The sequence below is a fragment of the Calonectris borealis genome, chromosome 15 (assembly GCF_964195595.1).
Source record: "Calonectris borealis chromosome 15, bCalBor7.hap1.2, whole genome shotgun sequence".
NCBI classification, from domain to species: domain Eukaryota; kingdom Metazoa; phylum Chordata; class Aves; order Procellariiformes; family Procellariidae; genus Calonectris; species Calonectris borealis.
Genome location: NC_134326.1, coordinates 8936655 through 8956891, shown reverse-complemented (window position 1 = coordinate 8956891; position 20237 = coordinate 8936655). Strand labels below are relative to the sequence as shown.

Here is a 20237-nt window from a genome sequence, read left to right as displayed (position 1 = left end):
TTGCGATATTTGGAGGACCATCGCTGGCACGGGACCTGGGCTGCAATACTCCTCAAGGCTGAACCCTTCGCCTGTTGAGAAATGCCAACACGTTTTACATGAGTATTTCACTGAATTCGAGGGGGATTTTTAACAGGTATATCTTTGTATATTTATCTATCTTTGCATCCGTGTGTGTGTGTGTGTGAATTGATGGAAGTATCTGCTAGCAAATATAGTCTGCTAAAATCTTATGATCTATCTTAAGATTGTGAATGAATCTTAGACTGCTAATAAAAACATATAATCTCTTAGACATATACCGTTGACCAAGTCTGCGACTAGGAGTAGATCTAGCTGGATCTACTCTGAACCTCGTGACTCAACAGGAGGGTCTCCCTTAACCTTTTCGTCCTCAGCCTGTGGATAAATCATTCCAACTCAATTCCAACACAATACCCTGGTTTCGGCTGGGATAGAGTTAATTTTCTTCTTCGTAGCTGGTATAGTGCTGTGTTTTGGACTTAGTATGAGAAGAATGTTGATAACACACTGATGTTTTAGCTGTTGCTAAGTAGTGTTTACATTAGCCAAGGACTTTTCAGCTTCCCATGCTCTTCTCCTTTGTATGCTTCACCTGTGTAGTAAGTGATAGAGTGAACCTTGCCATCAAACTCTGTTAAGTCGTGCTTTTATAAATTTCTACTAAAATCACTTTCTGCTAATAACTTCGACAGTGATTCTTTGAGCAGTCTCTAAACCACTCATTCACAACAGCCTCGCATGCTACTTGACACACAAGAAGTGACCAGCAAGGATGCTATAACCTACACATTCCTTATAAAGGGAAGGTCTACAGAGTGTCTGAATACATACAGGTGCCAAAATGGCAGCTTCAGAACACAAGGTATATTGTACTAGGAATAAATTCCCACACAAGAGTGCAAAGTTCAATTAAAAAGTGCCACTTTCTCTTTTCACACATTGTGAAAGCAGCAGCTACACATTACAGTGCAACATGTAGCCTGCAGTTACGCCTTTGACAGCCTACAGACACCCCCCCCCAACGTTTTCCTCATCCCATCAAAAGTTTGCTGCCTACATACATTTGAAAACATGATGTTATATTTGCCAGTTTGTTTTTATGCAGATTTAGTTTAGATTCCTAACTCCAAGGTCCATCCATTCCATTGCTTACCATGCATAGAAAGCAGGAAGCATTATTCTATGGTATGTTAAGACTCCATTGGCATACTGGCAGATAAATCCAACAAAGGAAAACGTAGCTGGATAAACTTCTTAAATTGTAGTTAAGATTATGTGCAAGCAAAGCTAATACGCTTGTTTTTCTTCAGCCTAAAATAAAAGCTCTGCCTAACAGTTAACACTCGGGACAGAACTGTGGTTTGTGCTCCCTGGCACGCCAAAGCCAGTAACTCCACTTTACCACTTCTCATCATCCAGGTATTAGACACACATCTTTCCCATTGCTTTAGCAAAACCTTCAGGAAACTCTCATAATCTGCACTGGTGTTAGCAGGCATGTAAATACAAACACTCTACCATTGACAAGTCAGCAGCAGTTGTGCTTGCATGGAGTTAATCTTTCCATTTCATTTAATAGGTCTACGGAGTCTTCTGTAGAGAGATCTCAATTCACTGTTCTGCATGATTATTGGCTTGCAGTTGCAGAGTTTCCAGACTCAGTGGAGCGCAAACACAAAAAGCTTATGTGAAACTGAGCAGACATGGAGAACAAACAAAAGCAGACTGGACATCATATCAGCAGTTTCTTAAAACCATAATACCCGATTACATAATTAATTCTATTATTCAATCCACTAGGCCAGTGCTTATGCCACCTCAGCAAGATACCTGTCCAGTTATTATCTTATCTTCACTGCTATATTAACTGCCCCCAAAATTATGTCACTAGCTGCCATATCAAAAAGTCCTCAATTGGTAGAGAAGTCATGCTTTAGAAGACAACACTCATTAAGACACCTGCAACGACATATATTGTTCTCTCACAAATCTACTAATGCTACTCAATACTGAAAGCCAATTAAGAAAACATGACAGGTCTCACATTAAGGCGGAGCGAGGGGTAATTATTCATCTAATACCTCCATAACTGCTGCTGCAAAGCAGCCACACGAGGATGTAACAACCAGAAGTACATGATTTAAGTACATGTAAATAGACTTGGTGGGTATTGAACTAAACAATAAAATTAAACATTGTGTATGGAAAAGAATCCTTCAGTAAAAATTAAGTTTCATTCCTGTAAAACTTGACCATCTCCTGAAAACCTAGAAAACTTTAAATGCAGATTTGCCAACTCTACTTGTCAAGTGATAGCAGTTTCTTCCCTTCAGCAAGTTGTCTTGCTTTTCTTCAGAACTCAAAAATCTTTCTAGTGGGAGGTTAAGTTGAAAGTCCTCTTTATAGAAATATCTCCCTTCACAGTCTTTTCTGGTATTTCTCAGCTCTGAATTTATAACAGTAATTCCACAACACATTCACTGAAACACCTAATATAAATATAACAAAGCTCACAGTCTTTAATGAGTGTTACATTAAACATGAATAAGGACTATACAAATCATGTGCCACTACTGCCCTCATTCGGGAGAAGTCTGAATCTCACATTCTTCTTTCTCAAAAGACTACAGTTTTCCACACAATTATTTTTATTATTAGTTTTGATAGTATCAATCTGGGCATATGTACTGCCATTTACATTTTCTCTCAAATTGAAGTATCCTCTCTTAACAAGAGGGATTTCTATTAGATCCCTGAGCAAGACAGGGAGAAAAACCTGCTAGTACACTAAAACAAAAACAAACCAAGAAACCCACATTTGCTTAGACACAAGTGATCACAAGCAAGCGATTTCAATGCTGAATCCATCCGCATGCAAATGCAAGTACCAAATATACAATAAAAAAAAATTCAAAAGCTGAAAACAACTTGGATTCAGATCACATAGAAAGAGGTATTAGAACAAAAAATAATGACAATGGGAATAGTTTAAATACACTCCACTGTTCATAAAAGCATAATTACTCAAAGGTGGATGAAACACAAACATGAAGGGGGCAGGGAGATAAAAACTGCTATTGAACAGACATGATTTTTAAAAAATGTGTCAGAAAAGGCAGAGAAACAGAGGCATAAGTGACAAGTAAAATTTGGTTAACCATAATTTTAAAGAAAATTATGTGTCACAAACAATAAGGAGCCAGATCAGTTTAAAGGAGCAGAAGGCATCTAATAGCCTTGGCCCAGTATGACACAGAAACAGTAGAATGATCAACAGAAGAAACACTGATCAAATATTGTTCTTCTCTCTTCTGAAGTAAAAGTAAATGACAGCCCTATCAAAATAATTTTGCATTTGAAACAATACATTTTGTCTATTAACATTTGATTTATAGAAAAGACACTTGAAACAGCTCTATTCCACAAAATGTACATTCATAAAGAGCACCCTGTGCTATTAAAGTTGATTTCTAAACACTCCTAAACAAGCTGAAGTCATGATAATATTTTAAAGGAAATACAGGGTGTTTAGTCTAAATCAATCCCTAGTAATATCACTAACTATTTGCTATTTATTCCTTCAATGCACTACTAGTTTGGTCCTCTTCACACAAAAGCTGACTAAATCATCCCTTTTCAGACTGGTAGCCCAGCCTCTAAAACTGGCAGCAGATTCTAAGATCCACAAGCTAAATTTTACCTGTTTAGTAATCAATGCTGGTTTCTACAGAAAATACTTCTCTCAGCTTTGTTTCAGAACTTGTAAGGGGGAAGGAGACACAAAGAGAGAAGCCAGTGAGATTGCCCACTCACATTTTATTTATTTAACCAAGGAAGAATGCTTTCTGTGTTTTCATCAAGTACAAGTGAGCAAGTTGCAGGGCACTTACCCCACTACATAACTACTGAGTACTTCTATGCTTATTTGAGCCTGAACAAAGTGATATCAAAGAGAGCAGTGACCAAAAAACTTTGAACTCCAAATACTGTAATTTAAGAAAACTGTGCCAAAAATAATTAGGGACATGTATGGGTTGGAGGGCAAGGTAAGGGTGGCAGTAAGGGGACTGCAGCAAGCTCTTTCAATTACCAATTTTCAGAACACCTCTGTAATCTATTTATTAAAAAGTAAAAATAAAAAAAATAGACTACCTTTGCCCTCCTCTGGAACCTGCTTTCCAAATGTGCAGCACCAGACAAGCAGCACAACAGGGCTCATGTTTACCTCAGAGATTACACTGTCACTTCAGCTACATTTGTCTGACATTTTACATTCACACATTTGGAAACGATGACTATTTCTGGACTGCAAAATACTATCTGAAGGACAGACAGATTATATACCATGCATTCTAAAGTGGCAGGTTGCTATGGTTTCGAACTGCAAGAACAGAATTTGCTTCATTAGGTTATCTGAAGATCTCCTCTACTAAACCAAAAGGGTCCATCAGGGAAGCAGACTGTCCTTTAATCACAGCTCTGCCGTGTGAAAACCAGTCCATTTTTCTCCTAAAACAGCTTTTGAAAAGAAGGACTATCTCTCTGCACATGAACTGAAATATCCTAATGCATCATGTTCTGAGCTGTGTACTAACCACCGAGTTCCCACAATAGCATGGATGCTAACTGACTTGCAAGCTGCTGCATTCTAAATTTATGGTTTGGAAAAAGATATTTGATTCTTGATTGTTTAAACTACTACCTGAACTACTTAACGTATTCATTTGGTAAAGCACATTAGCAATTACAATCAATTAGTAGACCCTCTTATCTTGAAAATTCAATACAGATAACAGGAGTCAAACTATTTCCTCTTAAAAAAAGATGTATCACTCTCTACTGAGGCATTGGGAGAATGAGTTATTCCAATCTGATATGAAGCAATCTTCTGTATACTCAGATTATTTGTGGGACACTTTGCAGAGTGTGACAGAGCTCCATTTTTGAGCAGGAAGATTTATTGGAAGACAGTCTTCAGCAAGATATGAGTATGGGCCTGGCTTGAGAGGCTTCTTCCTTTCCATCAAGATAAGAAAGACATTCACAGGATCCAACCCTTAAAGATACTGTTCTACTGTTGCTTTAATCCAACGATTTAGAAAAAAGATAGGTTTCAACTGAATCTGCTCTCAAATCTAACTTCCCACATAAGCGCTAAAGCTAGGCCAAGAAAGGCCATTCATGTGCAACCTGGGACAATGGCCAACACATCAGTGTGGAAACACACTCTCAATCCCATAATTTTAAAGCTAATAAAAAGGAATTTGCATTAGAATCATGAAACAGTTAGGTTTCTCAATCAAAAATCTTAAAATAATTTCACCATAGAGTTAATTTATTTGCAAATACATCTGAGTTAATAGCTCTTGAGATTGGATGGAACTAGAGTCAGATGAAAAAGCTTAAGCTGTAAAAATTACTCTATAGTGAAATCAAGGCACTAATTACTCAAAAAAAAACTGGCTGCAAGATCAGATCCTGGGGGTGGGAAGGAGGATCAGCTCAGAACTGAGAAGATGAGTGAATGGTAGGAAACCTAACCCCACATATTAATGCATTCAATTCCAGTGCTTCAGAGAGCAACTAGTTTTTGTGACACAAAACCAATAAATGTGAATTCCCCTCGACAGTACTGCCAGGGTGTTACCTTGCTTTTGGAGGGTATGGCGGGGAGAATGCCTTTAGCCAATTATTTCTGCTGCCCCCCCCCCATCTTTTCTGTGTATTTTTGCTTATTTCCAGTACTACATGATCCATCAGTGATCTGCCACTCAAAACCCAAAAATACTTCTTTAGTCAATCTCTTTGGGTTCATCAACCAAGCATGGAACAAAAGATCCCCAGGTACTGTTTTTAGTAAACTATTTTCAACCATTTTTAAGCCCCTGAGCTCTCAATTAGTCTTTCAAGTTGCATTCATTTGGGATTTATTTAAAAGCAGATTTTTTTTTTTTTAAAGCTTCTCAATTCTGTGTTCTGAACCCAGCTGGCAGTACTCTTCCTAGAAAAGCAGTCCTGAATCTTCTCAAAGTGGGAGGAAACACCTAGCTGAAAATTAAGGGCAGAGAAGATGTAACCACAAAGAGCTCGGGACTGCTGCTATTTTTTAAGTTTCCACCACAGCATCTAAGATTCCATACCCTATGCCCTTTTCTTCTAGGACAGCTAACTACACACTAGTCCTCTTTATGATGTTTGTTGATTGTTTTAGCAAAGGTTGGGGGAAAGGGGTGTGAAACAACAAAGGATTTTCCTGAATGACTTTCAATTTAAATACCTTTGGGGTAAAAGGAGATTGTTTTTAAAAATCAGTGCATCACAAAAACAAATCAAAGAGATCATAGTAAACATAAGCAAGCATACAAATCAGATGCCAGATACATACAAGAGACTGGGGCATTTAGATTACATGTTATTCCAATACATTAATAAAAAAGCTAAAGGACTGCTATTATCCCTATCCAAAACAGGGTTTTGTGCATTACCATTGCCATCAAGGTGGTAGTCTGCTTAGCTCCGCAATTTCACATAAGTATGCAGTAATAAGTTTCCCATTTTGAAAACGTAGATATCCTGTTATTATCTTTTAATTTTTTATTAAGAAAATAAGGGGAGGAGAAAGCATGGAATGGATGTTTGATTAAGACCTGTGTGAGAACATCAAGTAAGAGTTAATTACAACTTCTAGATCCATTCCAGATTTTGTAATTATGGAAAGTGTCACAATCTCCATATTCAGTCTGACAAAGCATCCTTCTCCCAATTGACTTATAGCAAGGAAATGCAGAGCTCATTGTCTTTCTTTTTGGCCTGTGGAGTTTTTTCTGTTTAAAAGCTGAAGAATGCAATGGAAAGCAAAAGTCACAAGAAACTTTTGAAATCATTTAATCTAAGTTTCAGTCAAATCACTCAATGTCAGGGCTAACTGATGCCCCCTCTAATCTCTATGACCTTTCTTCTCCAATGAAGTTTAGACATCTAAATCCTTTACATTAAGGGTAGTGGGAGAGAGATGCATAAACACCTTTGAGAACCTAGATCTCTGTGAGCTTAGATGAGGCCTTTGAAGTTAGAATCCCACAGTTCTCCTGGGGGAGATTCTCTATGCTGGACTTGAAATTATGAACAGACTTTCCCTAAAGCTGGGAAATGGCTTTTCCCCAAAAGGCTGAGTCTTGTCTCCTTAGCCTCCCAGGCTGTATTCACAAGCGCTCACATTTAAATCCATCCTAGAGATCTTTACTCTCTCCTTTGACATATTTGATATAACGAGCTTCAGTAAAGGAGTAACACCAGACAAAGCAAATCTCTTACAGGGCCTCACATTTACTTGGGAAGCTTCACCTCTCTCGGTTTTTTTCCTTCACCTATTTCCCTGTCTTTCTCATGTGCACTTCTTCACAATTATGTTAATGAACTAACTCAAGACAATTATTACAATAAGGGAACAAGCATGACATAACTACTGACAACTGTAATCAAAACCCTGATTCTCCTTGTGTGTGTGGGTCTATCTGAATTGTATATGAAACACAAGAGAAGAGGTGGGGGAAAAACGTTTCCAGCTCTTACAGTTAATCTTTTTTTTTTTACCGAAATCCCAGCAAAAATAGTTTCAAGATATTTTCTTAATTCTGATGCTATAGTCATAAAACATATGACGAAGTGTGAAAAGCCAGCATTAACTTCAGTAGTTGTCTTGAGAACAGGGTGATATTAGATACACAGGTCTCTTTCCATAGAGGGGAAAAAAAAAACACAAAACAGTATTTCCCACTCCCAAGGACTCAGACTGCATACACACATTTCTCCAATTAAGACAATGATGTTGCAGTGCTTCCTGATGTTGTTCAGGCAAGTAAATATCTGTTTGTAACCCATCACAAAATAATCATATTTCTGCTACAGCAGAAATTCCTCTGATAACAACAGGTTTACAGTCTCCAAAGGACTTAACTACAGGATCTGTCCGCTGCCTATTAACCGTAAACTCTTGATTTTGTCCAGAACAGCTCACAGAAAAGGAAGCCCTATTCATTTCAGCAAATATCCTTACAGAATAATTTTTAAAAATCTTATATAAACATGTAGAGGGAATTGTGAATGTTACTTAACAAGTAGAAGGATAATGAGAAAACTATATACTAAAAAGTACTAAGACTTCCCCATGAAAACCTGCTTTAGATTAAAGCTCTTTTGTTTATAATGATACTATTTACAGCAAGACACATACAGGATTTTTCCCTTGAATACAAGGCATTTCTAGACGAAGTGAAGTGGAAAGGACATAGGATTTTCTATAGAATCAGACAAAAGTTTTGAGGACCAATTCATAAAGATGAAAGAGCCAGGGAGCAGCATCGCTCCACCAAGGAAGATTAGCCAGAAGCTGAGGACAACCCTGGCAAAGGCAGGGCAGGACCTCACCAACCAAGACACCACCCTGCAGCATAGTGAGCAGAGCCGGTCCGGTGACAACCACAGGCTAGGGACAGTCCCATGATTACCAAATGACAGGGGACAAGGCAAGTCCAAGGTCAATCTGGGAAGTCTAATCAACAAGTCTGGACAAGCAGGGCAAAGGGTTGACCACAGTCCTTCCCAGACCATAGCTCTGAGCTTAAGTGAGGCTCCTGGATCCCTGGGCAGGGAGTGTGGGTGGAAGTCCCAGGTGAGGCTGGTCCAGGTAATTAAGACCTACTGGCACTCTCCAACTCTGGCAGTAGGGATTAGTAGGGATTTCAGACTTCTGAAAGACATACAGACGTAGATTAAATAGAAAAGAGGTGAAGATGTCACTCCCGCAATTATCCACTCTGCTTCTATGGCAGGATCGCCACCTGTCCCAGGACTAGCACACTCCTCAGCTTGGCACAGCCGTATACACTGGGATCAATGTGCCTTCAGCCACCAGAGCAATTCACAAGAAAACTGGATGTTCTTGTCTCAGGAATAACAATCACCAAAGAGGTAGAATAGATATCTAGAAGAGAAGATGTAACACCTTTAGCTATCCAGTCTTAATCCTCTATCTCATATCTGCCAGAGCTACTAGGGAACAGCTGCAACATTTAAGAAGCTACTGGTGCCCTCACTGTTTGCTGCCACCTTCTTGAAGAGTCTTCTACCCACACACAGAAGACTGCAGAGCAGATGGAATAGGTGCACTCGCTTCAGCCACTTCAGCACAGTCTGGCACCTTAGAACAAGTGAATTCTCACAGCTGCTGCCCAAGTGGCTAACAGCAGCCTAGACTCTGCACCAGGGATGTTAACAACATACACTGATGAAGGTGTTTTGGGCTTCCACTTGCCGAGCGTCTAAGCCCTAGGAATGTTTTTAAATCAAAACCTGTACGTGACATTTAATTGACATGAATTGGTTTTCCTTAGTATCGCTTCAGTCCAGAATCCTTATTGCAAGAACACAAAATAGGCCAGTGGCTTTGGCTGCTGTCAGTGGCTTCCAACCAGCTTCATGGCCCACTGCTTTTTAGAGTTCTCAGTCTATTTTTGACAGCAATTTAAGAAATAAAAGCTATTTAAAACAAGCAGCATAAAAAGAAGTATCATTTGTTTCACGTGATTATTATGGGCATAGTAATGACAGGAAGACTACGGCAAATGTTTTCCAACTCTTAAAAAAAAAAAAGAACACCACTTCCTTTGCAATATATAATTTTGAATTTTAATTTAGATAACTCAGATTATTTACTGGCAACAAAAATATGCATATTCATGAGATCTGATTTACTATAATCTTTATTTCTGATGTTCAGCATCTGTGAATACTTGAAGTATTGCATTCATGGGCAATTATACAGGAATCTCATAGAGTAGCAACAGATTGATTTATGGTTAAGAGTTTGTAGCACAGAAAGCCAATTCATTTTCTTTCAGAAGGGCTGTGGCATGAGATCTGGGTTTGATGCTTCCACCCTCATTTTTGAACAAATTACTTTTTCTTGTCTAATAGACACACAAGTCAAGGTCATTATAATGAGGGTCAAAACAGTGATTTTTAGATGCACTCGCTCTACCAATAGTTAGCAAAGATCTGAGGAAGAAAGTTAAATAGACAGCATGTGGAAACCTAAAAGTTAGATTCTGGGCAGGTGAACAGTGCTTTAGAGGGGAAAGATAAACACGCTATTTGATCATTCCACCTTCACACCCAAGGACTCCCTCAAGTTCCCCTATGCTGACTTCCATTGAGCCTTATAGAAATCCAAGCACTTACTATGCAAAACACAATTTTCTTTAAAATCTCTGCATCTCTAACCATTCTTCTTTCTGGTCTTGCCTTTCCTGTCCTTCATTCCAGCCTTCGGAAGTACAAAGATTCTTCTAATAAAACCAACTTTAATTCATTTCCAAAGGTAAGTCACAGGGAAAATGAAACAAACTCATAATAAATCAGTGAGAAGTACAATGGGAGAAAGGAAGATGAATACAGATTTTGATGTGTATACTGAGTAAATAAGATGATAAAGCTCATTGATGCATGAAACAGTCCCTCTGTTTTACAGTCACACTCCTTCAAATGACAGAACACAACTGCAGAGGCTTCCCAGGAAAGCTGCTCCCTCATCTTCCTCTCCTTGTGTGACAATAGACCAATGAATACTGATAATGACAGTCATTAACACAAAAAAGGGGAGGATGTGCAAAGTGCTTTTAAAATCACTATGGTGTGGATCACCGTATTTAGAGCAACTCAGGCTAACTGTTGCTTTGGTGAGTCTCACTCTTGGCAAAAACACACATAATACTCTTGCCAGTATTTAGCCAATGTTTCTGAACAGTAAAAAAACCCCACACATATGAACAATTTTTGCTGAACAAAAATCTCTTACAGCTAATCTTTATTTTCCACACAGTCTGCTTTAAGGTGAAAGTAATTCCACAGCATTACTCCGAGACATACAAAGATAATGAAAACAAATGCAGTTTCTCATAGCTGTAATGCAAAAGTCTACCTCTGAGAGCAAATCCACGATGCTGTTCATTTCAGGTAGAAGGGACCAGAATTTATGCACACCAGGTCATAGTTTGTTGGTGGGCGCAACTATGTTAGACATACCCCTGGCTAACAAAAGTACCCTGTTCTGAACAATTGCAGTATTAACTACCACATCTGTCATCTAAACTGTCTAATGTGAGTAGATACATGCTTTTTTTTTTTTTCCTCACAAATACTATGCTAATTTTACCCCAAAGGGCTTTAAACTCAACTTGTCCTCTATTACTGGCAGATGTGACAAACTCTAATGTTATGAGTATTACAAAGAAAACGCTGTGCTGTAGGGGAGGGTAAAATGCTGCCTGGAACAGGTGTTGGCTGTTTGCCATTTGCCACCACTTAAAGTGCAACTCATCCTCCCTCCATTTTTAAAGAAAGGCATAAAGCACTTCAGAAATAACTCTTACAGCAAATACAAAACAAACACGTTCATAAGCAGAAAATGTAGAGACAGAAAAACACTGTCTCAGAGGACACAGGATGACTTCTTTGACTTACACGTTAAGCTGTAGACTATTAGTAAAGCTAGCTAAAAGTGGTGCCAGGAATGCTACCTAAAGGTTAAATAAATCATTCAGCCTTCCTTTCATGAAGATTTTTGAACAACAGACAAGCTGATAGACTTCACTGAAAAAAAGCATTCTTCTCAGGATATTCTTCTCAGGATAGTTATCACCTAGGCTATACTGAACTTGGACTTCCTGAAAGAATTTCCAAAAACCATAAAGCCCACCTGGATTTGAACTCCTTCAAACCCTTCTGAGATTCAGAGAACTTCTTCCCATCTACAAGATGCATGTATCTTCAATATCTATATATTTAATGGTAAAAAAAGCTTAGGGCTGCATATCACTTCATTTATTAGTCACATATCAACACATATTTTCTTTGAAGAGTCAGAAGATCGAATATAGCTAAGAGGTTTGCCTTCCTAAAAACCTCGCATTACAGAAAGTATCAGTTCACTCCTTAATAAGCCTTTCAACCAATTCATAGTAATCATCATAAAATAGCTTGAAAGTTTTAGACTAAAGTAGAAATAACATCCTAACAGTTTTAGGAAAGCAAGTACTTGAGCACCTTTAACCCATTCGAAAAACGTAGCATCCATTATAGGTCTGCAAAATACCTCCTTCAGCCATTTCTCAGCCTTTATAAGACACTGGTATTCACTTTTGATAAAATAACAAATATTAGACATTTATTAAATAAATGAATAAAAAAGTCTTGGGCCTTGAGCACGCCCTAAACAGAAGCTCTCTATAGTAAGCAACTCCCTTTACTTGCCTAAAGTCAGTTCATAAGTGGAATATTTTGTGCTCCTGGAATAGTTTTCAAAGCTGTTTTAAGTGTTTTTCAACAATACCGTATCTATTCCAGATCTTGTAACATAACTACTTATCTCAAATGAAAAAAGAAAGTTTATACACAACCTGACTCGATACCTACAACAAATGAGAATTAACTTTCACTGGCAACACCTTAACATAACCCTGAGTAACTCCTGTCAGTTTTCTGAGCAGAAAGAATATTTGTTGTTTCACTCAACCAAACACACACAAACAAGGAAGATGAAGCCAGGTGCATTTGTAGACGGCCGCCTGAATCCCAAACAACGCTTGCCAACTCAGACTGTTTTAAGCAAGAGGTTGATCGCGTCCTTCTGTTAGTCTTGACCTCCCATGAATATACAAAAATATTTCAGAGGGACTGGAAAGTGTCACAAAAAAAAAAAATCCTTACTTATCTATACCTAAAAGATTTCGGCCCTGTCGGAGGCAGGGGTGGTCACACAGCTAACTCCCACCAGTCCTCAGCCCACCAGGAAAACGGTTTCAACTCCCCTGACCTGAAAGCCCAGCAAGGAGCTGTAATAAGCCCCTTATACCAGGGCCTGGGTGCACGGTCGGCAAACTTTCAGCTTTCCGACGAGCGGCCGTCCCCAGTCCTTCGCAGTCCCGGGCGCCTCAGGCGGGAGGCGACGGGGCCAGACCTGACCGTGGCCGTTGCCACAGGGGGGGACACTCGCTGGGGCCCTCGCGCTCAGAGGAGTCAGCTGCGGCAGCGCGGGAACCGCGCGAGGACTCGGCGCCTGGCGGACGAGGGACGCAGCGGCGCCGTCCCGCCCGCCCGTCATCGGGATTAGGCGGGAGGCAGCGCTGGGACGTGGCGGGCGGTGCCGTGCGGAGGCGCCGCCAGAGGACGCCGCTGTGCTGGCCCCACCTGTCTCCTAGCGACGGCGCTCCGCCCCTCCCACCATCCGCGCCCGGTGATTGGCCTGCCTGGAAGTCTATCACCCCCTCAGCCGCGTCCCCCGGGCCGGGCGGAGCGGAGCCCGGGGGCGGTCCGGGACGGGCGGGCTGTGTGCGGCTGGATGGCGTTCTCCCGGTGGTCGCCGGTGCCTGAGGAACCGGGCAGCGCTTTAGAGTGACCCCTCGGCGCTGCTGCGGCTGTCGCTGTGGGTCACACCGGCTCGGGGTCCTCCCCACGAGAGAAGAGAGCGGGGCGACAGGGGCAAGGTAAGGGCGCGGGGCCGGGCCCTACCGGCCGATCTGGGCTGCTCCGCGCCGTGCCCGGCCCATCCGTGGGGCGGGCGTGGCCCCTCCGTCCCGCCGACAGAGCTGGCCGGTCGCTCGTCCGCCGCCCAGCGAAGCCCCCGAGGCGGCGAAGGGCAGGCCCGGGCATGTCCCGGGGAGGCGGCGCGTGCGCGGTGCGCGGCCCCGCTGGGCCCCGCCGCCGGGCCGGGGGCGTGGTGGGAGCTCTCTGCGGGGCTGGCGGCGTGCCGGGCACAGCTGCGGGCACCTTTACGTGGGATTACCCGGGGTCCGGTGGGCCCCGGCTGTGAAGCCCTGTGGCCTGGTGCTGGCTCAGCGGCGGTGTCACCCGGTCCCCGAGGTGGGCGGTGTAACTCTGAAGTTTGAGATGAAAAATATTACTGCGGTGAGTAGAAGGGTGGCTGCACCCACTCCGCCTCCCAGCTGACAAGCTTGGCCAGGCCCAGCTCGCTCTGTACAGAGGGAGCTTCGCTGCCTGCGTACGCCGTGTGACGGGCTGGCCCGCGGGCCGAGCGCTGATGCTGCCGGTATGTGCCCGGGCGTATCTGTTCCAAGTGTTCCGCACGTGCCGCTAATTGGCCAAAGTACTTAGACTTACAAATGAGTAGTCCACATACCTACAGAGAAAGGAAAGTTTCTGTCTTTGCTTTAGAGACAACTGTAACTTTGTACGTTTTTCCCCTTTTAGCTGTTTGATAGCTTGCATTTGTTTCTCATTACAGATGATTGAAACACTTGTAACTACTGAAGCTCAGGAGCTGCTGTACCAGCTCACAGCCCTGTTGGAACAGGAGTTAAGATGTCAGCCAAAGGCCTCTGGCCTGAGACTAATTGAATCTGCTCATGATAATGGCCTCCGAATGACTGCAAGGCTGCGAGACTTTGAAGTGAAAGATCTCCTCAGCTTAACTCAATTCTTTGGCTTCCATACAGAGACGTTTTCACTAGGTGTGAATTTCTTAGATAGATTCTTGTCAAAAATGAAGGTATGACTTTTTAAAGTGTAAGCTCTCGGTCATTAGCTTCTGCTCATTGCAACCTTATTCCTATTAGAAGTTGGAACATCTTGGTTTTAGATGGCTAAATGTTAAGCTCCTTTCGGAAATTCTGATTGCGCAAGAGCTAAAAAATGGCTTTCCTTGTTCTGATTTTAGTATTGTTAAGAAAGCTGTTTCCTCTGGAAAAGAGAAGGAAGAGGGCATCAGTTTCAACTTGAGGATGCCCATAGGCTGGAAATGCAGGCCATATTAATGGGTTAGATCAAGACAGATTGTCTTGCCTATTGCGTGTATACAAGAACACCTTAAATTGCTTCTTATTTTACTGCTGTTTCAACCTACCCATAAGCCCCGTGTGTATGAAGAGGCTTGATGCTGTTCAGCACTTAGAATCTGATGGCATGCTGACCTGGGTTGTTGTTAATTGCCTTACAAGACAGGATTACCACTATACTATTTGGTCAAGAACAAAAGCTTGTTTTCCGTGTGTGTTAAAAGAAAAACGAGAAAGCTAGATGGAGTGGATAGGAAAATGATGATTTGAAAGACTTCTGAATCCAGTATAAGCAGTAAAAATGGGGACTGTAATGCCTATGGAATAAAATAAGTGAGTTTATATATATATGCGTGTGTGTATATATAGAGAGTAAAAAAAAAACAATTTCTTTTTGCATAAGCCAATATATACAACACTTTAAATCCTAAAAGCTTCTGATTAGGCTATTATAGAACTTCATTAAGAAACCAGTTCTACCTCAATCAAAATATATTGTTCTGCAATCTTGATTTTTAGATGAATGAAGTAGAACTTGTAGTGTGTAATGGTCTTCTCATTCAGTTAAATAAAGACAAGAATGTAAGCAGAGAAAAGACCAATTTCTCAATCTTCAAAAAACAGAACAACCCTCCCTGCCCCCCCATAATTTTTTCCTAAAATACACTGGTGCCTTTATAGTTTGGTACTTACATGTTGAAATGGGTGATGAAAAGCCTTCCTCTTTGAAAGTTGCAATTTACTTTTCTTTAGGTACAGCCTAAACATTTGGGCTGTGTTGGACTCAGCTGCTTCTACTTGGCTGTGAAGGCATCAGAAGAAGAGAGAAATGTTCCCTTAGCCACTGACTTAATTCGAATAAGCCAGTATAGGTTCACTGTTTCTGATATGATGAGAATGGAGAAAATCGTTTTGGAGAAGCTATCTTGGAAAGTGAAAGCTACAACAGCCTTCCAATTTCTACAACTATATCATTCACTCATTCATGAGAATTTAAGCTGTGAAAGGTAAAATATCTAGTACTTTTCTATGATTGCATATGATCAGGAAGCCTATGTAGAAAAGCAAGCAGGGAAATTACTTGAGTAATTGGCCTTTCTGTACTTAAAAAACCCACAAATTTTTCCCCTTTATTGGTAAACATCATAAATGTGAATATCTGTAGTTTAATATTATTTTAGTTTTAAATGTTGTTTGCATAAAGTGATCTGAAGAACATTGCTCTCTGAGCCAAAAACCAAACTTGCTCAATAATGATGGTATAATAAATCTGTGCTTATGCTGCACGAAGTATTGCCTCACTGCAAAGATTTCAAAATCTGGCTTAGAAAGAGATTCCTTTTGCTAGTAAGCATTAAAATTCCTTGTTGGTAAGCCTATTTTGACAATACAACTCTCCCCAGTGTAACACAAGATTTATTTTAGCATTAGGACTGCTAAAACTGAATACCTGTTTGACTGTAACCCTAGAACTTCTGGGACAAATGAGACCTTTGTTTAGATAACAAATATTATCACTGCTTCTCTGAGTTCCCAGGGTGGTGCTGCCTTGATCAAGCTTGTGTTGTTCTTCTACATTCACTCATCTGTTTTTATTATAGGAGAAAATACCTTAATTTTGAGAGACTTGAGACCCAGCTTAAGGCATGTCACTGCAGAATCATGTTCTCTAAAGCCAAGGTAAACATCTAGAAAGCTCAAAGACAATGAGACTACTGAAACTTAACAAAGCAGTGTTTAAAAACCTTTCTCTCTCTCTAGCCTTCTGTCTTGGCACTGTCTATTATGGCACTAGAAATAGAAGAACAAAAACTAATGGAGTTGACAGAGGCATTGGAATTTCTGCAGTTGCATTCCAAGGTATGTATAGATAAAGTTTCAGGGGAGGAAGGAAGAAGAATGCATGCAAGGGCCTACACAGTGGGAAAGGGGGAGGTTCATTGGCATACTGGTTTCTTTTGTGGTTTGGCTGGGTTTGTTTTTTCCATTTGGCTTGGGATCTTTGGCTTCCTATCTTACGTGAAGAAGCTGAAAGTACATGTATGAAATCAGGATTTAGTGAGTTATTAACATAGGAGATTCTGTCTTACTATTTAGATAAACAACAGAGATTTGACCTTCTGGAAGGAACTGGTGTTGAAGTGCCTTACAGAATATTCCTCGAGCAAGTGTTCCAAACCAAATGTCCAGAAACTAAAATGGATTGTGTCTGGACGTACAGCACGGCAGCTTAAACATAGCTACTACAGAATAACACACCTTCCTACAATTCCAGAGACGAGTTCATAATAGGTAACTCCTTGTAAAATCAACTTTTGATAATGTAGAAGTAATTAGCTGCTAATTACCTCAAAGTTTCTTATTTCATGTAGGTAACCTCTTGAAGACGTGTAACATAAACGTAGTAGGCCTGTCATAGAGGCTGGTCTGTTCTCGTGTTCATGCTTGAGCCAGTGCTGTACCTAAAGAAGTGGCAACCTAATATATGAACATGGGAGAAAGAACTGATCCTCTGGTGTGCTGTGGGAGCAGAAATATGTTCTACAGACATTGGGACCTCATTCAAACTAAAATGTGGAGTAAAACTGGTAAAAAGGCAGAGAAAAAACTTGGCTTGCTCCTATCCTAAAAAGAATCAGCTAAGAGGAAACAGTTGCCTATTAAAATGAGTTTCTTGTAGTCGTTCACTTAAAACACTTAAAAGGAAGACAGTTTTATACAGTTTTACTTGTATAACTGTCCATGTAGTAAAGTCTAAAAACTTAATTCAGTTATTCATCTTACTGTTTTTTTACTCTGTAGAAATTATGAACTATTTCCTTACCTAGACTTTAATTCCAAAGGCTACATATTTTCTGTAACAGCTGTCTTGCTGTTGTCTTGCTATATTAAAGTGATGCTTTGTTTGGCTCTTAGAGAAAGCCCTTCAATTGACTGGTTGTTTTTTTTTTTTTTAACAGGAGTACAATAAAATGAGGAGAGAACCATCCTGTGACCTTGTCAGCAGACTCATGAATATTTGAGAAACAAAGTCTGAAACATTATCTTAATAATGAAGAACTCAACTCATGGAAAGAATATGTAACATTTCAGACTAAAGATCCTTCCAGCAAATATGTTCTTTTCATGATGATTACAACAATATTCAGTGTCAGTTTTCAGTCTTATTTGTTAGACTGTTTACTGTTCAGTGAAACACCACAGTACCGATACAAGGAATTTTAACACCTTATAGTTTGTAGAGCAGCTTGTGTAGTCTAACCTTGGTTTACTATAACTGCAGGTGCTGAATTATATATTTAATTTTAAAACTCTGGTTCACTTTTCAAAGATTACGTGATGCTAGGAAAACATCATGTGCAGTAGCACAGTGCTGCAGTGTCTCAAACGATACTAATCCCGCTCAATATTGATGACAATAGCAAATGCCTGTCAGTCCACCTGACATGCTGTTTGGGCAGTGTCACGTGTCCACATGTTCCTGCGGGGCAGGGCACTGGCCTTCTACCATAGACATACATTAAAAACTAGGCTATGTGATACCCACTGAGCACATCAAGTAGCTAGAGCAGGAGGAAAGAGAAACCTTATTTCATTGCCTTGTAAAAGGTAGTCACTAATACAGCATCAGTAACTTCAGTATTTTGTAAGAGGTGTAGTTTACTGAGATTACAAATTATTTCATAGAGTGTAAAAACTTCATGATACCTAAGGAAGGCTAAGGGAAAGTACTGGGTCACCTGCCCCAAATCTGACATCAGTTTTCCAAAGTTTTACTGTACAAGAGGTAAATGCTGATGCTGAACAGGTGCATTTTTACAGGCACACTAGGAGCAGGACTAATGCCCCATCTTGGCCTGTATATAGGAGCAATCTAGTTGGGAAACGCTGAAGATTGCTTGAACTCTGATCTCTTTAATGGTAAGCTTCGTAAAATACAACTGTTTTTTCTAAAGACTGGATCAGTACTTGAGGCATATGCTGCTGGTGCTAACAAGGAAGTGAATAATGAGAACGTATTATTTTATGTAAGATGAATAGAGGTGTTGCGGGAATGTTGCTAATGACCTCTTGAATTCTGCGTCGCTGTGGAGCAGAGGCTGTTAGCGATAGGCTGTTAATAACTGATCGCTATATGAACTGACTTAGTGGAGAAGGAGAGATCAGAATGTTCTGAATATAGTGTGGGCTTGGATGTTAGCCAACCAACCCTTTCCCCTTTACGGTAATAGCTGAGGGGGAAACCATTCTTTGCATATCTCAAACTAGTGAAACCTTTCACAGAAGACTTCATACCAAAGGTCTATACTGGACAAATCAAGCCTTCTCGTGAACTCACGGGAGTGACTGCACCGCATAACATGTAATTGGGTTTTGCATCTGCCAGTTCTATCTGTGCATTGTGCTGGCCTCTGAAAAGCATACAAGTGATTTGGACAAAGGTGAGGTCAGCCTACTGGGAGAGATGAAGAAGATGCAATGTGCAATTCTAATTGTCATGTCTCAATATTAAGATATGTACCTTTCAATTAAACATTGAAATGTGCTTAACTGAGTAACTTTTTTCCTGTTATAAAACATCTTAGTAGGAAGCATATAAAGAGACTTATATCTGAACAGTACCTGGAAAACTTCCAGGCAGGAGGTAAGAAATTATGGACATTTTTTCAAATTTTTTTTTTTTTTAAAGAGGTTGAGGCTGCATGGGAAAGGCTAGAGAACCAACAGGAAAAACTCAAGGTTCTTGATTAAAATTATTTCAATTTGGATGATTACTCTAAAGCCTTTGAGATGTGAAAGTGTCATTGATTGAAAAGACTGCCTTAAATAGCTTGGACTGTTCAAATTTGACTTAAACCCTCTTCCATTATTGATCTAATAGTATGTATCACTTGTTTCTGTACATTGCAGTAAATATATGGATTGGTGCTTGCTTAAGAGAATCTGGCACTCAGATTTCTAATCCCAAGATATGAGTTTTTGCACTGATCCGAGCATCCCAGTTTGACTAGGTATGAGTTTAACGATACATTTCTGTGCCTAACAATGAGCAGCTATGGTCCTTTTGATAAAGGGAGTAATGCTGTGGCATTACTCTGCGCTGATCTTGAAACAGATGTATGAAAAACCTGTCCTCTGCCCATTTACATAGCAGAGTGGCAGCCTGAATAAGTGCACAGTATTATTTCCTGTAGAGTGGGTTGCTCTGGATAATATATTACATACCTAAATTTATGCATCTGTCAAATACCTGTTACTGTTTGTCTAAGAAGCAAGGGAGTGAATCCCAGTGAGACACTTGTGAGATGGAACACGAACCACCATTTTTCAAGTACAGACTGATAACTGAGTAGATACTGATGA

The 20237-nt window shown here is 40.4% G+C and overlaps 1 protein-coding gene across 6 annotated transcripts; it reads left to right on the top strand.

Moving 5' to 3' along the window:
- The first annotated feature begins 13339 nt into the window (after positions 1 to 13339).
- On the top strand, positions 13340 to 19420 carry CCNG1 (cyclin G1). 6 transcript variants are annotated; one of them, XR_012675885.1, is made up of 8 exons: positions 13341 to 13565; positions 14324 to 14587; positions 15627 to 15880; positions 16475 to 16553; positions 16635 to 16733; positions 16971 to 17165; positions 17246 to 17461; positions 17834 to 19420. XR_012675885.1 is itself a non-coding variant. In XM_075164123.1 (7 exons), the coding sequence occupies exons 2-6, from the start codon at positions 14324 to 14326 to the stop codon at positions 17160 to 17162; spliced, it is 888 nt and encodes a 295-aa protein (XP_075020224.1). In that variant the 5' UTR covers positions 13340 to 13565; the 3' UTR covers positions 17163 to 17165; positions 17834 to 19420. The 6 variants fall into 6 exon arrangements, 2 of the variants coding, with proteins under 2 accessions (XP_075020224.1, XP_075020223.1); XR_012675884.1 differs by lacking the exon at positions 13341 to 13565 and adding an exon at positions 13780 to 13986 and having other exon boundaries at positions 17229 to 17461; XR_012675883.1 differs by lacking the exon at positions 13341 to 13565 and adding an exon at positions 13782 to 13986.
- The last annotated feature ends 817 nt before the right edge of the window (positions 19421 to 20237 follow it).

Bases quoted from the DNA above. Each gene is read 5' to 3' on its own strand.
- CCNG1 (XM_075164122.1), top strand. The intron at 14,588-15,626 runs GTATGACTTTTT...ACTTTTCTTTAG, and splicing joins GATTCTTGTCAAAAATGAAG to GTACAGCCTAAACATTTGGG. The intron at 16,734-16,970 runs GTATGTATAGAT...CTTACTATTTAG, and splicing joins TTCTGCAGTTGCATTCCAAG to ATAAACAACAGAGATTTGAC.